Source organism: Manis javanica, chromosome 11 (genome assembly GCF_040802235.1).
Source record: "Manis javanica isolate MJ-LG chromosome 11, MJ_LKY, whole genome shotgun sequence".
NCBI lineage: Eukaryota > Metazoa > Chordata > Mammalia > Pholidota > Manidae > Manis > Manis javanica.
Window position 1 is genome coordinate 100,188,408 of NC_133166.1, and position 17,655 is coordinate 100,206,062.

Sequence of the window (17,655 nt, forward strand, 5' to 3'; positions counted from 1 at the left end):
CAGTATGGCAAACATGAGCCTGAAGTTTACCCGGAAATTAACAAAATTCGAGCTGCTGCCCCATTCTGAGTGGCCCCCAGGGTGTGAAGCCCGTCAGCTTTCTGGGCTAGCGGATCCTGCTGTGAGAGACTTGGAGAAATGGTCAGGACTGAGTGTAGAGCTGGGCAGACACTCCCGGCACCTGTGCGGGGCCGCTAGGAGGGGTCAGAGCAGATGGTCTGGTGTCAGAAGATCCTGACGCGGGGTCGCGAAGGGCCTTCCTCACACCCGTAGCTCCTGCCTCTTCCTAAGCGATTTCTCACCTGCCGCCCAGGGCCTGCCCTCCATCTGCTCCCTGCTCTTGGGAGGGAGACAAGAGGGAGCCACAGGCGCCCTGGGGGAGTTGGCTCTGGCCCCTTGCCCAGCACCTCGATTTCTCCATCTGTACAGTGGGAAGGAATGCTTTTCATGGTTACCCAGGTACCCTCACTCGCCCCTGTTTCTGGAACCAGGTCTGGGAAGATGTTTAGGAGATTTGGAAAAATGTCAGTTGTTGCAAAACATGCAAAACTATTCTAAAATTTAGAGCAGAATAAAACCAAACAAAGTATATTTCTCTTCTCTCCCTCTGGATTTGTTTGGAACTTTCTGAGGAAAATAAGGGTAAAGAAAGTCTGTGGGCTCAAGGTTTTTATATAGAAAAGTAGATGAAAGGCTGAGACTCAGTAGCACCTGGAAACTAAAAGGAAAGTCAAAGGTGATCCTGGCATTGGGGCCCACATGCACGGCTCATGGTTAGCATTGAACCTGTGGGGCTGCGATTTGAATTTTGAATTTGCAGCCCTTGGGGTTTGGTGCCAGCAGCACTAAGAGTAGAGATGAACGGTATTGTCTGGAACTGGTAAGTTGGCATTTTTCTGGGAGTCAACCTCCCATGGCAGGGCAGATCTTGTGGGCCTCTAGCTGCCTAGCTGCAGTAAGGCTTGCATCTCTCCTGCAGAGCTCCTTGGAGCATAGCAATTAATGAAGCAGACCCAGCACACAGAGCATTCGCAGGGGCCGAATCCCAGAGCCCACGCAGGACCTGAATTAGATCCTTGGCCGGTGCTAATCGTTGGTCAGAACATAGCAGGTTGTTGGGTGACATGCATCAGCTGCCTTCTACTCACCCAGGAAGTGCCCCCGTGGCCGCTGAAGCAGAGGCACCTTGTCCCTTGTTGGGAGTGCAGAGCTTGAGAAGGTAGCTGAGGGGAGAGCGCCATGCATTCGGTGGCACTGCCTGAGAGCCAGCTGTGGCCGTGTGTGTGACAGGTGCCTCGATTTTCCTTTGCAATTATTAAGAAAACAGCTTGAATTACAAAAGAAATAGGGGTTCTACATGAAATACTTGGGAAATGTTTCTGAGTATTTGCTAGCAGCTCATACCCAGGCCCACATAATAGATGGGAAACCCAAGTCCCAGTGGGGTGAGTGAGTGGCCCTGCGTCACACAGCGAGTGGCCACTCACTGCTCCCCATTTGTGAGGAGTTTTGTTTGCCCCAGCCTAGCCCAGGGCTCTCTCTTGAACTGCCCACTTAGCCACCTTCTCTTTTTAGTCTCTTGCTCCCCAACTCTGTCCTTCTCTGGTTTGAGCAGGCACACAGCCCCTGGTGGGGCAGTGCTCCCCGGAGCCCCGACCTCTTGATTCCCTGCCAGCCTGCTGGCCCTAGGACACACAGACTGCCTCGCCATGGCACTGGGCAGTGCGGTGTAGAAAGGCTCACTCTCTCAAACAGCTCCCACCAGCTGTCCTCCATCTTCAGCAAGCCTTGCTATTTGCACAGTCAATGGCTCTGGCAAGGCCAAGCTGCCCCTCCCTCCGGAGAGGCAGCGCTGTGGGCACTGTTTGTGTTTCGGTCTCTATAGACTCAGCATTCACAACTTGAAGAGGCTGAGACAATGACCCGAGCAGCTGCCTGCAGACTGCTGGCTGGGAGGCTGCCTGGGGAGAGAGGCGGAAGCGTTGGGCCAGCCAGGGTTTGCCCACTACGCACCTGTGAGTTTTATCAAGCAGCCAGGACCCACCCAGAGGGAATGAGAGGGGAATTGGGATCCAGAGGACCTGGTCCAGGCCACCTGATTGGCTTCTGCCACAGGGCCCCAGCTTTCTGGGCCAAGGTCTCTACCAGCTGTGTAGTGTCTCAGGGCAGGGAGGAGAAAGTAGCAGCTATTTCCGGCCTCAGGACTGGAAGAGGTAGAACACCTGTCCAGGTGGGGAAAAATGGGATGCTTCACTAGGATCCTGCCCACGTAACAGAAAGATCTATTATTACCTGCAAGGAGACCGAAACTGGTGCAACATAGTGTAATTTGATTGAACAAATGTTTATTGACTTCTACTGTGTGCCAAATATTATGGGAAGAAGGTAGGTTACTGTCCAGGCTTTTGAAGATCTTACAATATGGCAAAGGAGAAAGGGGACACACACAGATAATGGTCACACAGGTGAAATGTAGTTTTATTGCAGGAGGACAGAAGAAAGAGAGATTAACCAAAGCCATCTACCCTGGAAGGGGCCATCTAGGGAGGGCATGAGCCCTACACCATTGGGGGAATTCAGAGGTTAGAAGATGGTGAGCAGAGTTTCAGGAAGGGATTCCTATGTGGAGCAGAAAGGTCTGCCAGGTGATGTCGATCCCCGCACACGTCCAGGGCTTCTCCCCTTGAGCCTTCCTGTTTGCTGCTCAGTAAATTTGGTGGAGAGAAATACTCCCTTGAGAAGGGAAGTTGAGGGCCAGGCCCAGGAGAATGACCTGCAGCTGCTGGCCCAAGTCCCAGGGTGAATAGATCTCATCCTCATGCCTTCACCCCCACACCCCACCTCAGAGCAGGGTGCCCGGAAGGCGAGGCTGGGATGAGCCCTGACACCCCTGGAGCCAGAATCCTCCTCATCCCTTGAAAGGAGCACTGCCTCCACAGCAGGGCAGACCCCTCTGAGCTCCGACTTGGTCAGCTCTCCGCCTGCACAGCTCTAACTTCTAATCATTGTCATAAACAGGACGGAAGCAGCTGCTCACTCCGGTCTATTATCAGCTTGGTTGGAGACAGAGAAATTTAAATGACAGTAAGATGCTTAGCAAAGAAACGAAAGTCGGTGTTAAAAATAAAGAAAACAAGACAGCTTGTTTCATCGAAATGGAAGGGTTATTAAACAGCCCTGAATTAATCGGTGATCTGCCAGGGTGGGAACTGAAGAACAGCAGGGCCAGGGTGGAGAGTGGGAGAAGCCGGGCGGGGGAGAGGAGTCAGCAGGAGCTGCCTGCGCTTTCGGACTGGCTGGAAGGACCGTGGAGATGTCGTGGTCTTCAGAGGGGGAGTCAGCAGCTAGTTTTCTGCACCACGGATAAGAGCAGATTATGGTGGGGGGAGGGCTTTGGCACCCTAGCTTCTCTCCTTACAAAGTCCTGCTTCTGGACTCTTTCTGTCTGCCACCACCCGCACCAGCCCCTGGGGCGGTCTCCAGTCCCCAGCCTTCCCACCAGCCAGGGCTGGGCTGAAGCCAAATGGCATCCAGCAGATAGCCAGAAACTCCCAGCCAGACCTTCTCGTCTTTCACAGGGGGCCCCCAAGAACTCAGCTCTCAGTTCTTGGTACCCCCTGCCGCTTCCAAAAGAGTGGTAATGGTATCTCCCTGAGGGTGGCTAGAGTCTTACCTACCTGGGAGCAAGCGATCTCTGGAGGAAGTGATCTCTCCTTAGCGCTATCAGCTGGCGACAGCAGGGCAGCAGGGTGACATGTTCCACTCCAGGAGCCTCAGGTCCTAATCCTACTTCCACATCCAGAAACTTCATGGTCACAATTCAGCCAGGTGAACCCAAGTCTTCTCACCTGTGAAACAGAGTTGCTGATGCTGCTGTCCTCCTCTCAGGCTTGCATGAGGGATGCACTAGTGGGACAGCATAGGTGGAATTCTTAGCAAACTGAAACATCACTGCACATATGCTAGCGTACACTATGGTGGGGTCCCTTGGGGCCTCAGAACAAAACATCAGAGGAAAGGTTTTCTGGAAGGCACAGGATGATTGGGACAAAAGCAGGCTTGCTCATACCTTGGCAGGGTGGCCGAGTGCATCTACACGCACGTGTGCACCCATCCGAGTGTGCAACATGTTGGATCTTGAAGCAATCACCCCAGGAGCATTTTCGTTGCTCTTTGACCTGAACATTCTTTCTCCTAGCCCCTCCTCCCTCCTGCTTCCCTCCTGGCTGTTTACCCTTTGCCAGACTCCTCTCTCACACCCCATTCATCACCAGGGGCCAGGTTCTCACTCAGGGAGCCTCTCTCATCTCCCACCCCGGGTCCCCCCACGCTGCTGCACCCCGCACCCCCTGCTTTCCCTCCAGCACATTCTTTCCCTGCGTCAGCCTCTCTGATCATTGTGCGCTTCGCTTTCCCTCGCAGTGGGTCCCAGACGTCCAGAGCTGCTGGGGCCTTGGAAGCCTCAAAAGGCTCTGCTCTCCCGCCTGCTTGCCAAGGGGCTGATGCCACTTCAGATGTTAAGGGTCCCCAAGACCAAGTGCATGTGCCTCTTGACACTGACAAGCCCCTGCAGTGGACAGACCTCTGCCCAGAGTGCCGTCCACCCCGCAGACCTCACATGTCCCTTTCACCCAGCTTTGCAGCGCTGTCCTTGCTCAGTGTGCGTGAGTGTGAACCCGCCTGTTACTTGAGAGGCTGCTTGACAGCTCGGGATCTTTTCTGCAAGAGCGCTGAATCTCAGACAAAGAGAGAAAAATAATAGAAACTTAAGGTGGGAGGGCACAGGGTGGGGACCCAGCCTGCTTAAGAAGCTTCCTCATAAAGGAATTAAAGCTTTTTATTCAAAGGCTGGCGGTTGATTCAGAAAAGCAGTGGAGAGGAGGGGCAGAGGTAGATAAAGGGAGGAGAACTTCATCCCCATGCTGGCCGGACTCTACTGGGGAAGGGCCCAAAGAACAAAGAGCCCCAGCCGTGGAAACCGCCCCCAGCCCCGTCTCCTCCTGCGGGCCAGCTTTCCTCTTTCCTCTTTTCCTCCTTCCTTCCTGCCAAAGGCACCTGGATGAATCACCAAGGGCAGCAGAAGTGGTCTTTGAATCACCCTACAGGCCGTGAGAGAAGACGGGCGGTGGCCTGGGGACTGGGGAGGTGGTTACTTGGGGTCAGCAGATGCAGCTCCTTCCGAGAGGCCGGGGTCTCCAGGGCTGGAAGCTGGGCCACCACGTTCCCCGCACACCAGCACCTCCCCTCACCTGGTTGAGACAGAGCCCTCAGCCTGTGTCACCATCATAAAGGGCGGCAGTTGCTGCCAAGGAGATAATGCCCTTGTGCGGTGTTTCCAAAAGCAGAAACAGGAGTCATTGGTGTTTATTCAGAGCTGTAGAGTTTACAAAACACTTTTACATCCATCGTCTTGTTGATTCCCACTACAATTCTGTGAGGTGTCCTTTTACATCAGAGGAAACAGGTGCCAAAGGTTAAACTGCATATCCAAGGTCACGGACCTGGGAAGTGGGAAGAAAACTTGAGCCCAGGTCTGCCTCCAAAGCCCATGGGCTTTTTCCTGCACCTGCTGCCTGGCAGCATGCTCCACAGTGAGTCTGACCTTAGAGAGAGTCCTGTTCTGAAACTTCCCTAGGGGAATCTCACCCCACCCCACTCTGCTCTTGATCACTTTATGTTGTCAATCGGCCCTTTCTTGTTACATGCTTTCTCTGTGATCTATGATGTTAACACAATTTATGCCTTTAGAGGTCTCCTGCCAAGACTTCCCCTGCACAAGCCCTGTCTGCATTTTGCATTCTTCAAAAACAGAGCTGGTATCTTCCCATTCTTCTCCATCCTCACCCACCTAGCCAATGACATTTGCTCTTCACCCTTTGGGTTCAAGATGAACCATAGCCAGGATCCTTCCCAAAGAGTTCACTTTCTTCTTCATTACCTCCAAAAGTTTAGTTATGATAAATCATTGAGCCAGGTGTGTTAGTTCAAATGTTTTAGGGCAGACTAGCAGCTGAGAGCACCCTCGTCTCCCCTCTCCCCTGCTCTGCATGATTCAGACAGAGCATGGTCCTGAGGGAAAGGCATCGTGCTAGCCCTGCATGGGACACTAAAGCACACACAGTACTGTTCCTGTCCTCTAAGGGCATCTAATTCAATGGGAAGACAGGACACAGTCACATAACGAAAGACGGCTAACACCCAATGCAAGTGTGTGCTAAAAGCCTCGGTTGCTCATTGACTTTGGAGGAGGGGCAGGTGATTGGGGGCTGGGAGAGTCTAGTGGCTCCACGAGGCTTTGAAGAACAGACAGTTTGGATAGGCAAAGAATATGGGGGAGGCAGGGTTCCAAGGACAGGGGACTACAGAGGTGAAGCTATGCAAGGTATTCTGGGGACTCAACAAATGAACCAGTTTGTTGCGAGTGGAGTCACTCTGGGAGAGATGGGCGGGGAGGCCAGAGAAAGATGAAAAGCCAGCCTGGGAAGGATTTGAACGTAGGCATTGAGCAGCCCAGCCTTGAGTCTATCTGGGCAACAGGTGTTTGCATAGGCGGATCTCAATCACAATGGGGCCGTGTGCCTGGCGAATTTAGACAAGGTGTCTGAGGCCCAAGAACCGAAGCATGAGGGGCACACCTGGCAGGGCATGGCTGAGGCTGAGCTGCCGACGGCTGTCAGCAGGTCCCTCTCAGCAGATCATCTCTATGACAACCTTATGCAAATGCACCCCTTCAGGGAGGCAGCACCAGGCTTGCTGGTAAAGCAGACCCCCTCTTTTGAACTTTGGGGAACCCTGACTTCTGGAAATGGACAGTGTGAAAAAGTGCACCTGGACCTGGCATTTGTGGACAATTTCCCTGACGTGAGCATGAAGCCACAATGATGGGAATGTTTCAGGGGCAGCCCTGGGAGCCCTTGGGGCCAGAAAGGCAGGAGGATCTGCAAGAGAAACAAGATGTTCTCTCAGCCGGGGCTCTCAGGGCCATTAAAATTTTCTTAGAGAGGAGAAGACATGGACAGCTTCTGGGGAAAGTATGTGAGGTTTGGGGCCAGCCCATTGCCTGAGAGCTGAGATGAATGCTTCATTTTTTGTTTGGATCTTTTCTTCCCTTTTTTTTTTCCTCCCTTCCCCTCCCACTGCTGTGAATTGGAGCTGTGTCATTATTCTTTGAAAACTACCGTTAATGGCAGCATAATATGCCATTATGTGGAATAACTGTAATTTGTTTAACCATTTACCTGGGCACTTTCACCCTGTCTCCTGCTCTCCGGGATCTTCCATGCACAGTAAGGGAGGGGTGAGAAGGCAGGAGATACTTCTCCAGGCTCCTTGGAAAGGTCATCTGGAATTTCTCTGAAAGGTGACTGCCAGCTAGCAAACCTCTTGCCACAAAACACGCCCTGACTGCACCTTATAACAGACACTTCAACCCACACCACCCCCTGCCCCAACCTTGCTCCATTACCAAAATAAAGTGGGAGCCTCAAGTTTTGACCTTTAAAATAAAGTACTTGCCAAGTCTTATTTAACATTCCCATGAGTCTTTCCAGACCAGTGATAAGAGGATTGGGTTGAAAAATAAGTTCTAAATATCTAGGCAATATGGAATAGTAGGGAATACATGAGCATCAGAAAGGTCTGCTTCCTAGCAGAACAATATTAGTCTAGATACTCAACCTTCCTGACATTCAGTTCTTTCATCTGTGAAATGGGGAGACTAAAACCCCATCTTGCAAGATAATCACAAAATGATCCATTGCATCTACAAAGAATCTAGCATAGTGCCACATAGCATCATAAGAATAGTAAAAATAGTAAATAATTAATAGGAAAAATAATAATGGTAGCTTCTCTTTATTAGATTTGTTATAGGAAACAGATGGGAGTTTCTGATGCTCCTCATGGCCTTTAGGGTGTGAGGTCCCCCAGCAAGAATTTTGACTGGATTTAGCAACACCACATCTCCATTTTTCTTCTTATTCCTGCCTTTGGAAGGAGCCTGGAAATTTCTTTCCCTGTCTTTCCATCCCATAATGCCCATCAGAATGGCATCTCATGACTAGGATGGTTTAAACAGGATCCAGCATGGAATCAGGGGAGAAGAGGGGTGACCTAGAAAGAGGGGGGACCTAGGCCCCCATAGTGTGGAGCACAGGTGAGCTCCCAGGGCCGACTGCTTGCTGCCTCAGAGCCCTGCTAATTCACAGAAATTCTTTCTGCCCCAAGGGTGAGGTGGCCAGGGCACAGCATGCTCCTCCTTGGCCTTCCCCCAGAGGGGGTTGAAAGGGCAGAGCCCAGGGAAGGGTGTGGGGGTCAGGGTGGCCGGGAAGGCAGCTGCTGGAAATTGATTGCTCTTGTAGTTTAGTTTATTCCATGGGCTCTCTCGGTGCTGCCCGGGTGGCGACCTTTAGATAATAAAGGGAATTCTGGGAGATTTCTGACAGGCCCATGACATATGGGGCAGGTCTGCAGGGTCAGACGGTGTATCTCCCTGCTCCTGGCCCCAAGGTAATGAATCTTGTTTTGACTTTGCAAAGCCAGCCCAGCCAGTGCCCCAGAAAGGAGCTGAGCCCCCTCCCCTCCACCACCCCTCAAGTGCATGTCTTTGGAACCCTTCATAATTCAGGGAGACAATTCCAAGCTTTTATAGCCTGTGAGAGGGGAAGACAAACACTGGATGTTTTGCTAAGGCCCTGGGAGAGCTGGTGCTGTTTCCAGGGCTCCATCAGAGCTCACTGGGAGACCTGGGAAAAAAAGCACCAGAGAACCCCTCCCTGGAGTGAAAAGGCTGTGGCCCTGGGACGGGGCCGGAGGAGAATCAGCAGGAATGGAAGGAGGTTGCTGGCTGGGAGTCACAAGGCATCCCAGAAGGTTCTTGGGGTCTGCAAGTGACACGTGGACTCTTCTAGGCGGGAGCAGAAGAGGCCAGGGGAGGCAGAAAGGATAGGGACCCTCTGCAGGACGAGCCCGAGAGGTGAGAGATGGGCAAGGTTCTCATCCCACCGGGCAGAAAGTGGTGAGAGGCGGAGCGAGTGCGTCCTCAGGGCCCCTGGGTTCAGCTGGGTGAAAGGGCACATGTTCACGGCCTACGGTCCCCGCGGAGATGCCACAGGATCTTCATCCCTAAGGCCGCGCAATGGCTTACCCAAGTGCGTGCTTGCGCGGGCACGCACACACTCCCCTCTTGTTCCAAAGAACAATCCCTGAGCCCAGACGGCAGAGCACGTCACTCCTGGCCGCCCTAGGAGTTTGCCACCGGGAGGGAAGCATCTATTCCAGCCTGTCTCCTTGGCTGATAGGCAGCTCCCTTCTCCCTGTGTGTCTCCACATCACCTGCCTCCAGTGCCGGTCTCTACATCCAAATTGCCCCCTTTTTATAAGGACATCAGGCGTCAGGGTCAGGGCCCAACCTCCTGACCTCACTCTGATTTAATTACCTCTATAAAGACTCTCTCCAATGAAAGTCACGGTCTGAAGTCCTGGTGCTTAGGACTTCAACATATGAATTTGGGGGGGACCGATTCAACCCCTAACACCTGCCATCCTGCCTTTCCTGCCACCACCCAGGCCCTGTTCGTGTTCGTGGCCCTGTCAGCCTGCCTCTGCCCTCCATGCCGTCTGAGAGGCAACGTCCATCCCTGCCATGTGCTCGTGCGGGACCCAAGGGCTCTGCTCCCTCCCTTTCCAGGGCCGAGAGCCACACAAGGCCCGTGACACAGCCCCTCACTGCCCCACCGCCAGGAATAGGGGTTCTCCTTTCACCCCTAATGGGGACTTTTATAGAGCCTCACCCAGTTTCCTTCTCTTACTCCTTGGTTAGTAGAAACTGGATCTGAGAAAGGAATGACATATAAAGACAAGTAGGGGATCTCCTTTCTCACTGTGAGAGAAGGTGACTGGCTAGAAATTGGCACCAAAAGCTGTCTTGACCCCCACTGGGGAGGCCACGGTTTCCTCTGTTTCACCTTCTCAGGGAAGGAGGCCCAGAGGACACGTGGGCAGAGGCCTGAGTTCCTCCTCTGCCTCCCCTTACCCTCCTTGCCTGTCTCTCTGGGACAACGTAGAGTCACTTAGCGTCACATTCAGGCGCACAGTCTGGGGGAAAAAAAATGACAGTCGATTAATGAAGCAAACGCAGCTGGTATACAGTGACATCTAAATTGTTCCTTTGGTCCCTTTATTTTCTGTACGAAATTCTCCCTCTCCGCACCACCCCCCACTTTCCCCTTTAAATCGTGTGCATAAAATACACTAATAACAATCGTCGATGTCTGTGCATGAGTGACAGCTGAAATAAGAAAACGACTAATGTACCTCCTGCAGCCCTGTCACATGGAGATTAAATGAGTCCCTCTCCCACCCACCCCTGTTCATCACCCCCTCCCCACCTCTTTCTTGGTCTCTTCTCAGTAAGAATCATGGGCATTTGAATAATAATATTATAGACACCATCAGGGTGACAGTAGGGAAAAAATCAGCTCAAACCCATGATTATTCCTTCAATCTAATAATTATTTAAATACCAGATAACTCCTTCCACTCTAATTGAGGCCTTTCAGCTGTCGGCATTACCCGGGGCCTTTGCGTTCGCCCTCTCACTCACCTTGTGCAACCCAACGTGCTGGGACTACCTCTGAGGTCGGTGTCAGGCAGAGCGACGCTCGCAATGTTTGCGTGTACAGCCGTGCACATGACATTCTGACGGGTCCTCAGGGTCATTCCACCCACAGGAGATGAGCTGGGGCCCCAGAATCTCACATTTAGACATTTTATCCTCATGGACTTTAATTCATAGACATCTTAAACCGAAAGGAGCCTTCCGAGGTCATTGGGACAAATCCCCTGCCTCTGTGTCAACTTGTTCCTACACAGCTGTCAGGAAAATTCACTGTCAGGAAATTCCATAATCCCCTTGGCAGTTTGCCCCAGGAATCCTCTCTAGATAGGATGTCCCCTTAATACCTAACTTTAGTCCCTTCTGCTGAAGTTCTGACTCTTCAGGGGAAGAGGCTATAGCTAACCTCCGTCCGTGAAGTTGCCCACAACCCAGAGGGATGTGGCTTGGGATACCATAACCCTCAAGGGAAGGTGCGGTGACATTATTGCCTATGACAACTGCCTGGGCCTGCCTGGGCCTAGAGTGGGTCACAAGAGGCCATTGTCCCCGATGTAGCTTCTAGCAGCATCTGTTACCCTCTGCCCCTCCTTAAGTTTGCCCTGTGCACCGCCTCCCTGTCCAGACCCCGCGTCAGGCCCACTCCTGCCCCACATGGACCGCCGCGATTCAAAGGGCATCATCTTCCCCCAAGTAGGGCCGTCTCAACGCAGAACATAACCCACTCCCAGGACCCTCGTGTGATGATGGAGAAAGCACTAGGCTTCTGTCTCAGGGTCTAAGTTCTGATTGCAGTCTGTCCCTGACTCATTTGGGGTCCCCTTGGACAGTTTGTCCTCCTTCCATGGGCTTTCGTTTCTTCATCTAAAAAAACAACTAGTGGATTGTTGTAATCTCACAATCTCCTGCAGCTGTGGCTCTGAATTCCTGCCTTCAAGGTCCCAATAAGTAGAAAGAAGAGCTGGGGGAGAGGACAGACTTCCATCTGTCCTGGGAGAGGAGAGAGGGTGCAGTGAAGCCCAAGAGCAGCTGGACTGCTCCGACTCAAGGCCCCCGTCGCATGCTTACCTGTCTTCTGTCACCATCTGGATCCTCAGGAGCCTGGTTCTGGGAGCCACCCAGTAGGTACAGTTGCAGTAGTAGGCACCTTTTACTATTGTCATTAAGAAAAAATACCATTGCCAGGATGGTGCTGGTGATGACAGTGGCTCTGGCAGTGACAGTACAGAGTGAGTGGTGGTGGTGGAGCTACAGATGGGCCCAAGGGTGTGACATCTACTCTCATGAATGTTGACTCAATTTGGCAAAATTGTATCCCTGCTTTAACTCTGTACCAGCCCCTTTTGCAATAAGGGAGGCCAAGTGAAGGCATAAGGGCGTGTGCGTCCAGATCTCCTGAAAAAGGCAACAGAGCGGGTCGGCAGTGGGGAGAGGATCCTGCCCTGAGCTGCCCTGGAAGTGCCTGACTGCCCTTTTCTCCCCACTTTGCCACCGACGCCTGCAGCAGCTGACCAGGAAGGCATTAGATGCCTTCGCTGGCTGTCACCAACACCTGCCTCTTGAATCCTGATCGGGAGATGGTGTCAAGAGGCCTTTCAAATTAAATATTTAGCGACACTCGCTTTCCAGAGAAACCAGCGTGGCCTCTCCTTGGCCTCAGGAGTACTCAGTGTAAGACGCCCCGGGAGGCTCCGCTGATGGAGTGAGCATCCCAGAGCAGCCTGCCCGGGATTGAGGCATGAGGTCGGGGAGAGGGAAACTGAAAGGAGAAGAGACAATGGGCAAGTTATGGCTCTTGAGAATGCACGTGACAAAGTGACGTCACAAACTAGACAGGGAGGAGAAGTGACAGAAGGAAAGAGGTGTCATTATTCAGAGAAAAGTCTTGAGGTTAGCAGAAAATCAGGGTTAGGAGGAAATGCTAGGTATAGAAAGTCCTAGTCAGATGTTCACTGGCTTCTACCAAATTGAGGATAGGGAGTTCAGTCTAAGATCATAGAATGGATGGAGGTAAAGAGCTAGAAATATTGACAAATAAATTACTACTAATAAGGCTAATGTATCTCCAGTACTTCAAATGGATGAGGCGTTGTTCTGGGTGCGCTGTATGCATTAACTGGCTTCATTGTAATAATCCTATGACGCAGATGCTAGTGTGAATCCCATTTTACATAGATGGGGAGATAGCATCACAGAAGGGCTAAGAACTTCAGCCAACTTTACCTAGCTATTGGCTCTGTTTGAAGGCAAGCATCTAAGTTCAGAGTTCATGCATTTAACCACATACCACCGCACTGTCTCCCATCAGAGGTGCAAAGATGGGTGCCTTTTTGCCCTCCTCTGAACTTGGATGAGAGACTTGATCCTTGCCAGCTGGGCCCTGCTTTGGAACAGTTACCTGATATTATCAGCTTTTGCATGGGAAGCCGGAGGCTCTCGACTTGCTATTGAAGTTAGTCGTCCTTGTGAAAGCCTAGGTCCCTGGGGGGCCTCCCCTGCCATCGTGCACTGCCGAACATACCTACTCTTGAGTGCATGTGTCAGTGCCTGCTGCTTCCAGACAGGTGACCTTTGAGCCTCATGAAATGAATTAGCTTGGCTGGTCACCATTCTGTCTCAGACTAGATGCTGATTGAGGAATGAGAGGAAAAACAGCCCAACTGTAGTCATCTGTTGAGAACTCCTGGCCTAACCAGCCTTACCAGGTAAGGTGGAAGGCCCCTAGTGCTATCTCAGTCACAGACTCTGGAAGTTAAAGGAAGCATCTATCAAGGTATGTGAAAGAAGAAATCTTACAAACTGGCTATTCAAACATCCTTTATTTTAAGACAAGAAATAGGTTCAGGGGGATGCTAGCCAGTCTAAAGCCCTGCAACTCATGGATGACACAGGCAGAATTTGAGTCCTGGGTTCCCATGTTCCTATTCTTCCTCCAGCCCCATGATTTCATGGCTTCTATCCACTATGAATTTCCCATTCATAGTTCAACTCCCAGGACCTTGCACCTCCACCATCCTTCATGCAGGCTGCAGGGCAGCTACGTTGGGACTTGTGCAATAGTATGATAGAGAGTACCGCAGATCTGGTCCCTTTTCCCGCACAGATGCTTCCTGGATTGAGCCTCCTCACTGGGTCAGAGAGAGCTGGGGATCAATGGTCTACCCACAATGTTCATTCCTGTGGAAAGGAGCAATAAGAGAAGTGAGGGCTCTGCAGGATTCCAGAATTGCAGTCTTCTAGGGAGGCTTCAACTAGAACAATAACAACTAGCATGAATTGAGCATGCACTGTGTGCCAGCCACCATGCTAAGAGGCTTCCTTGCATTATCTCATTTGCTCTCATGACAACTTGAGAGTCGGTACTGTAATTATCTCCATTCTACCAGAAATGCCAATGAGACACGACTTGTCCAAGGTCCCAGGTTTATTCCCACATTCTGCCTAACAACAGAAGCCATTCACTATTCAAACTGTCTGGTGGGGGTTAATTGTGCAGGGAGCTGGGATGGTTGATCTTAACCCTACACGATGTCCTTTGATGTTATCTCTGCTACCCAGACCTTCTTCTTCCAGCCACAGGCTAAACATATATGTGTGTGTATATTGTGGAGAAGGCAGGAGTGTACTGTCCATAGACTTGGTGTTTCAGAGAGCACTTTTTAAAAGGCACACCCCCAAAAGCAGCACAGTAAGAATGATTCTCTTCCTTAAGGCTCCTTGTGGAGCCTTCTGCACTGCCCTCCACCTGTCACCGAAGGGGCTTTCCTACCCAGAGACAGTGGCGTGCACAGAATGGCCTCTCGCAGTTCCCGGGCCAGCTAGAGAATGTAAGGACTCTGTTATTTCCTTTCCACAGCTCCTCTTGAGGAATTCACGTCCTGCTACCGGCCCCAGGATAGAGCTAAAAATAACCTCTGGTTTTCAAACTGAAAGCTCTGTCCTTCTGGGAGGCTTTGCCGGTGTGCGCAAGGGGCTGGAAGGGCTGGGTCAGAGTCTCTGAGGTCAGCTTGGGCCTCCTGCCGGTGTTGCCTTCCTCTTTCCAAGGAAGCCTGGGGCCTCCTGAGTCACAGCAGAACAACCCCGGTGGAGCCCAGTTGGAGGAAAGCAGGCAGGTGGGGCCCAGCCCAGGCCCTGCAGCGCGGCTGTCAGGCCTGGGGCAGAGTCGAGGAGACTTTTCTAAAGATACAGAGCAAACCCTGTGTGATTCCCAAGGCAGCGTCTGTTCTGATTCTAACCGATCCAGCCAGGCTGGGGCGGGTGGAGGGAGACAGGGCTCTCCTAAGCTGCCTCGGAGCAAATTCTCCATCCTCAGATTGGGTGTTTCCACTCCCGCTGCCTTCTGCACCCAGAGTCCTGCCTGGACTTGTCTGAGAAAGTTGCCGGACAGTCTGTCCAGCTGGAGAAAAGATTTCTGTGCTGGACAACTGGCTGCAGCCAGCTCTGCTGCCACCCCCAGTGTGGCTCTCAATAAATGTGCAGCTGGAGTGAACAGGACATACTCCACTCTCCCACACGCTGCCCAGCTCTCCGCAGGAGCCCCGCCAGCCTCTCTGGACAGTTTCCTTGGCAAACAAGCGTTTTAGAGGCTGGGGATGGGGAGGCAGATGAGGGAGCAAAGAAGTCAGGGCCAGAGACAGACTGGGCAGGGCAGGACAGGCGGAGGCCCAGGGTAGGCGTTTGGTTTCATGGATCCTTCGACAGTCAGAAGGCCCCAGCAGTGACCCTCAACTCACCTCCCTTCACTCCTCCCCACATTTTCCAAACCCAGAACTCTTACCCAGGTGGCTGAAGCTGGACTCAGCCAGTCATCTTAGCTGGAGCCTCTGTGCCCCTCTGCAGAGCAGCAGAAGTTGAAGCCATGTCCCCAGGGCCTGGCAGCTGCCCACTGGGGAGGCAGGCAGCATCCTCTAGTTGCCCACCCTTTCCCCGGGGCTGTTCCGGCTCCTGAATGGCCTGAATGGACTTGTGGGAAACCAGTCCTATGGGCTTCGGTGCATTTCAGTTTTCTAACAAATTGTAACAACAAATGATCAGGGATTCTTCCTTCTGGAGAGGAGGAGGCCCCAGGGCAGGGACAGGCACTGTTTTTCAGGATGGTCAGCTCTTCTCCCTCCCTGCGGAGGACCGAACACAATAAAGTTAAGAAACACAGCAGTGCGTGGGGATGAAAGTCTGAAATAAGAAGGAATTTTATTTGCAATGTCCGATTCTGGGAATTGTTGACCTGGAGAGCCTGGGAGAGTCTTCCCAACAAGCTCTCAAAAAACAGGAGGGGTTTGCGCTGGCCCGGGAGAGGCCAGACTCGGCACCTGGGTCGGGAAGACTGGCTGTAGGGATTGACAGGCTGGGTGAACTTAAATGGTCTTTTAACCTCTCTGAGAGAGAAAAATGGTACCTTAAGAGGACAGAAATAGAGATGCTTTGTAAAGTAAAAAAAGCGTTTTACAGCATAAAGACTGGAGACCAAAATAGATAATAGGATTCCCTGAACATCCGGAAGAGGCAGAAAATATGTTTAAAATAGAAAAACGGAAATACAGGAGAAAGATACAGAGCTAGCCAGGATTGGGACTCCGGGTCACACGATCCTCCTCTCTGCTCCCCGGATGTGTTTTCCATCTAACCGCTCTGCCTTGTCTTTTCCAGAACCATGTGAGGGCCAGTCCAGGAGGTGGAGTAGATGAGAGCCCAGGGGATCTGTGTGCCCGTCCTGGCCCCACTCAGAATGGAACACAGAAGGCCCTGGCCACGGGCCACAGAGGTTGACAGCCGGTCTGTGGTCCTGCTCTCAGTCGTCTGGGTGCTGCTGGCCCCCCCGGCTGCCGGCATGCCTCAGTTTAGCACCTTCCACACAGAGAACCGTGATTGGACATTCAACCACCTGACTGTCCACCGAGGGACGGGGGCGGTGTATGTCGGGGCCATCAACCGGGTGTACAAGCTCACGGGCAACCTGACCATCCAGGTAGCTCACAAGACAGGGCCAGAGGAAGACAACAAGTCCTGTTACCCTCCCCTCATTGTGCAGCCCTGCAGCGAGGTGCTCACGCTCACCAACAACGTGAACAAGCTGCTTATCATCGACTACTCAGAGAACCGCCTGCTGGCCTGCGGGAGCCTCTACCAGGGCGTCTGCAAGCTGCTGCGGCTGGACGACCTCTTCATCCTTGTGGAGCCGTCCCACAAGAAGGAGCACTACTTGTCCAGCGTCAACAAGACGGGTACGATGTACGGGGTGATCGTGCGCTCCGAGGGCGAGGATGGCAAGCTCTTCATTGGCACTGCCGTGGACGGGAAGCAGGATTACTTCCCAACTCTGTCCAGCAGGAAGCTGCCTCGAGACCCCGAGTCCTCCGCCATGCTCGACTATGAGCTCCATAGCGACTTTGTCTCCTCCCTCATCAAGATCCCCTCCGACACCCTGGCCCTGGTCTCCCACTTTGACATCTTCTACATCTATGGCTTCGCCAGTGGGGGCTTCGTCTACTTCCTCACTGTCCAGCCCGAGACCCCCGAGGGCGTAGCCATCAACTCCGCCGGAGACCTCTTCTACACCTCGCGCATCGTGCGTCTCTGCAAAGATGACCCCAAGTTCCACTCGTACGTGTCCCTGCCCTTCGGCTGCACTCGGGCTGGGGTGGAATACCGCCTCCTGCAGGCTGCTTACCTCGCCAAACCCGGGGACTCCCTGGCCCAGGCCTTCAATATCAGCAGCCAGGATGACGTGCTCTTTGCCATCTTCTCCAAAGGGCAGAAACAGTATCACTACCCGCCAGATGACTCTGCCCTCTGTGCCTTCCCCATCCGGGCCATCAACCTGCAGATCAAGGAGCGTCTGCAGTCCTGCTACCAGGGTGAGGGCAACCTGGAGCTCAACTGGCTGCTGGGGAAGGATGTCCAGTGCACCAAGGCGGTAAGAGGCGCTCATCTTGCTCGACTCCCGATCTGTGATGTCAGCTCCAACTTTCTTGCTGGTGGCCCGTTGTACACCCTGCTCCCAGACCGCAAAGGGCCTGAAATAAGAGAGGTTTGCAGATTAT

At 52.6% G+C, this 17,655-nt stretch overlaps 1 protein-coding gene and 1 long non-coding RNA gene across 5 annotated transcripts in view; one reads left to right on the forward strand and one right to left on the reverse strand.

The window, feature by feature from the left end:
• The window catches only part of PLXNA2 (plexin A2), a 201,046-nt gene that overhangs the window by 7,777 nt on the left and 175,614 nt on the right, over positions 1-17,655 (forward strand). For all 4 annotated transcript variants that reach the window (XM_017658745.3, XM_073216994.1, XM_017658746.3 and 1 more), the window contains exon 2: positions 16,262-17,528. In XM_017658745.3, coding sequence (XP_017514234.1) covers positions 16,296-17,528 — 1,233 coding nt within the window. In that variant the 5' untranslated portion in view covers positions 16,262-16,295. The remainder of the gene's footprint in view (positions 1-16,261; positions 17,529-17,655) is intronic.
• LOC118971839 (uncharacterized) lies at positions 1,854-5,302 on the reverse strand. Its single transcript, XR_005060518.2, has 3 exons — positions 5,250-5,302; positions 3,678-3,848; positions 1,854-3,352 (listed from the first exon to the last, which is right to left on the reverse strand). It is a non-coding gene; the product is annotated as an uncharacterized lncRNA (long non-coding RNA).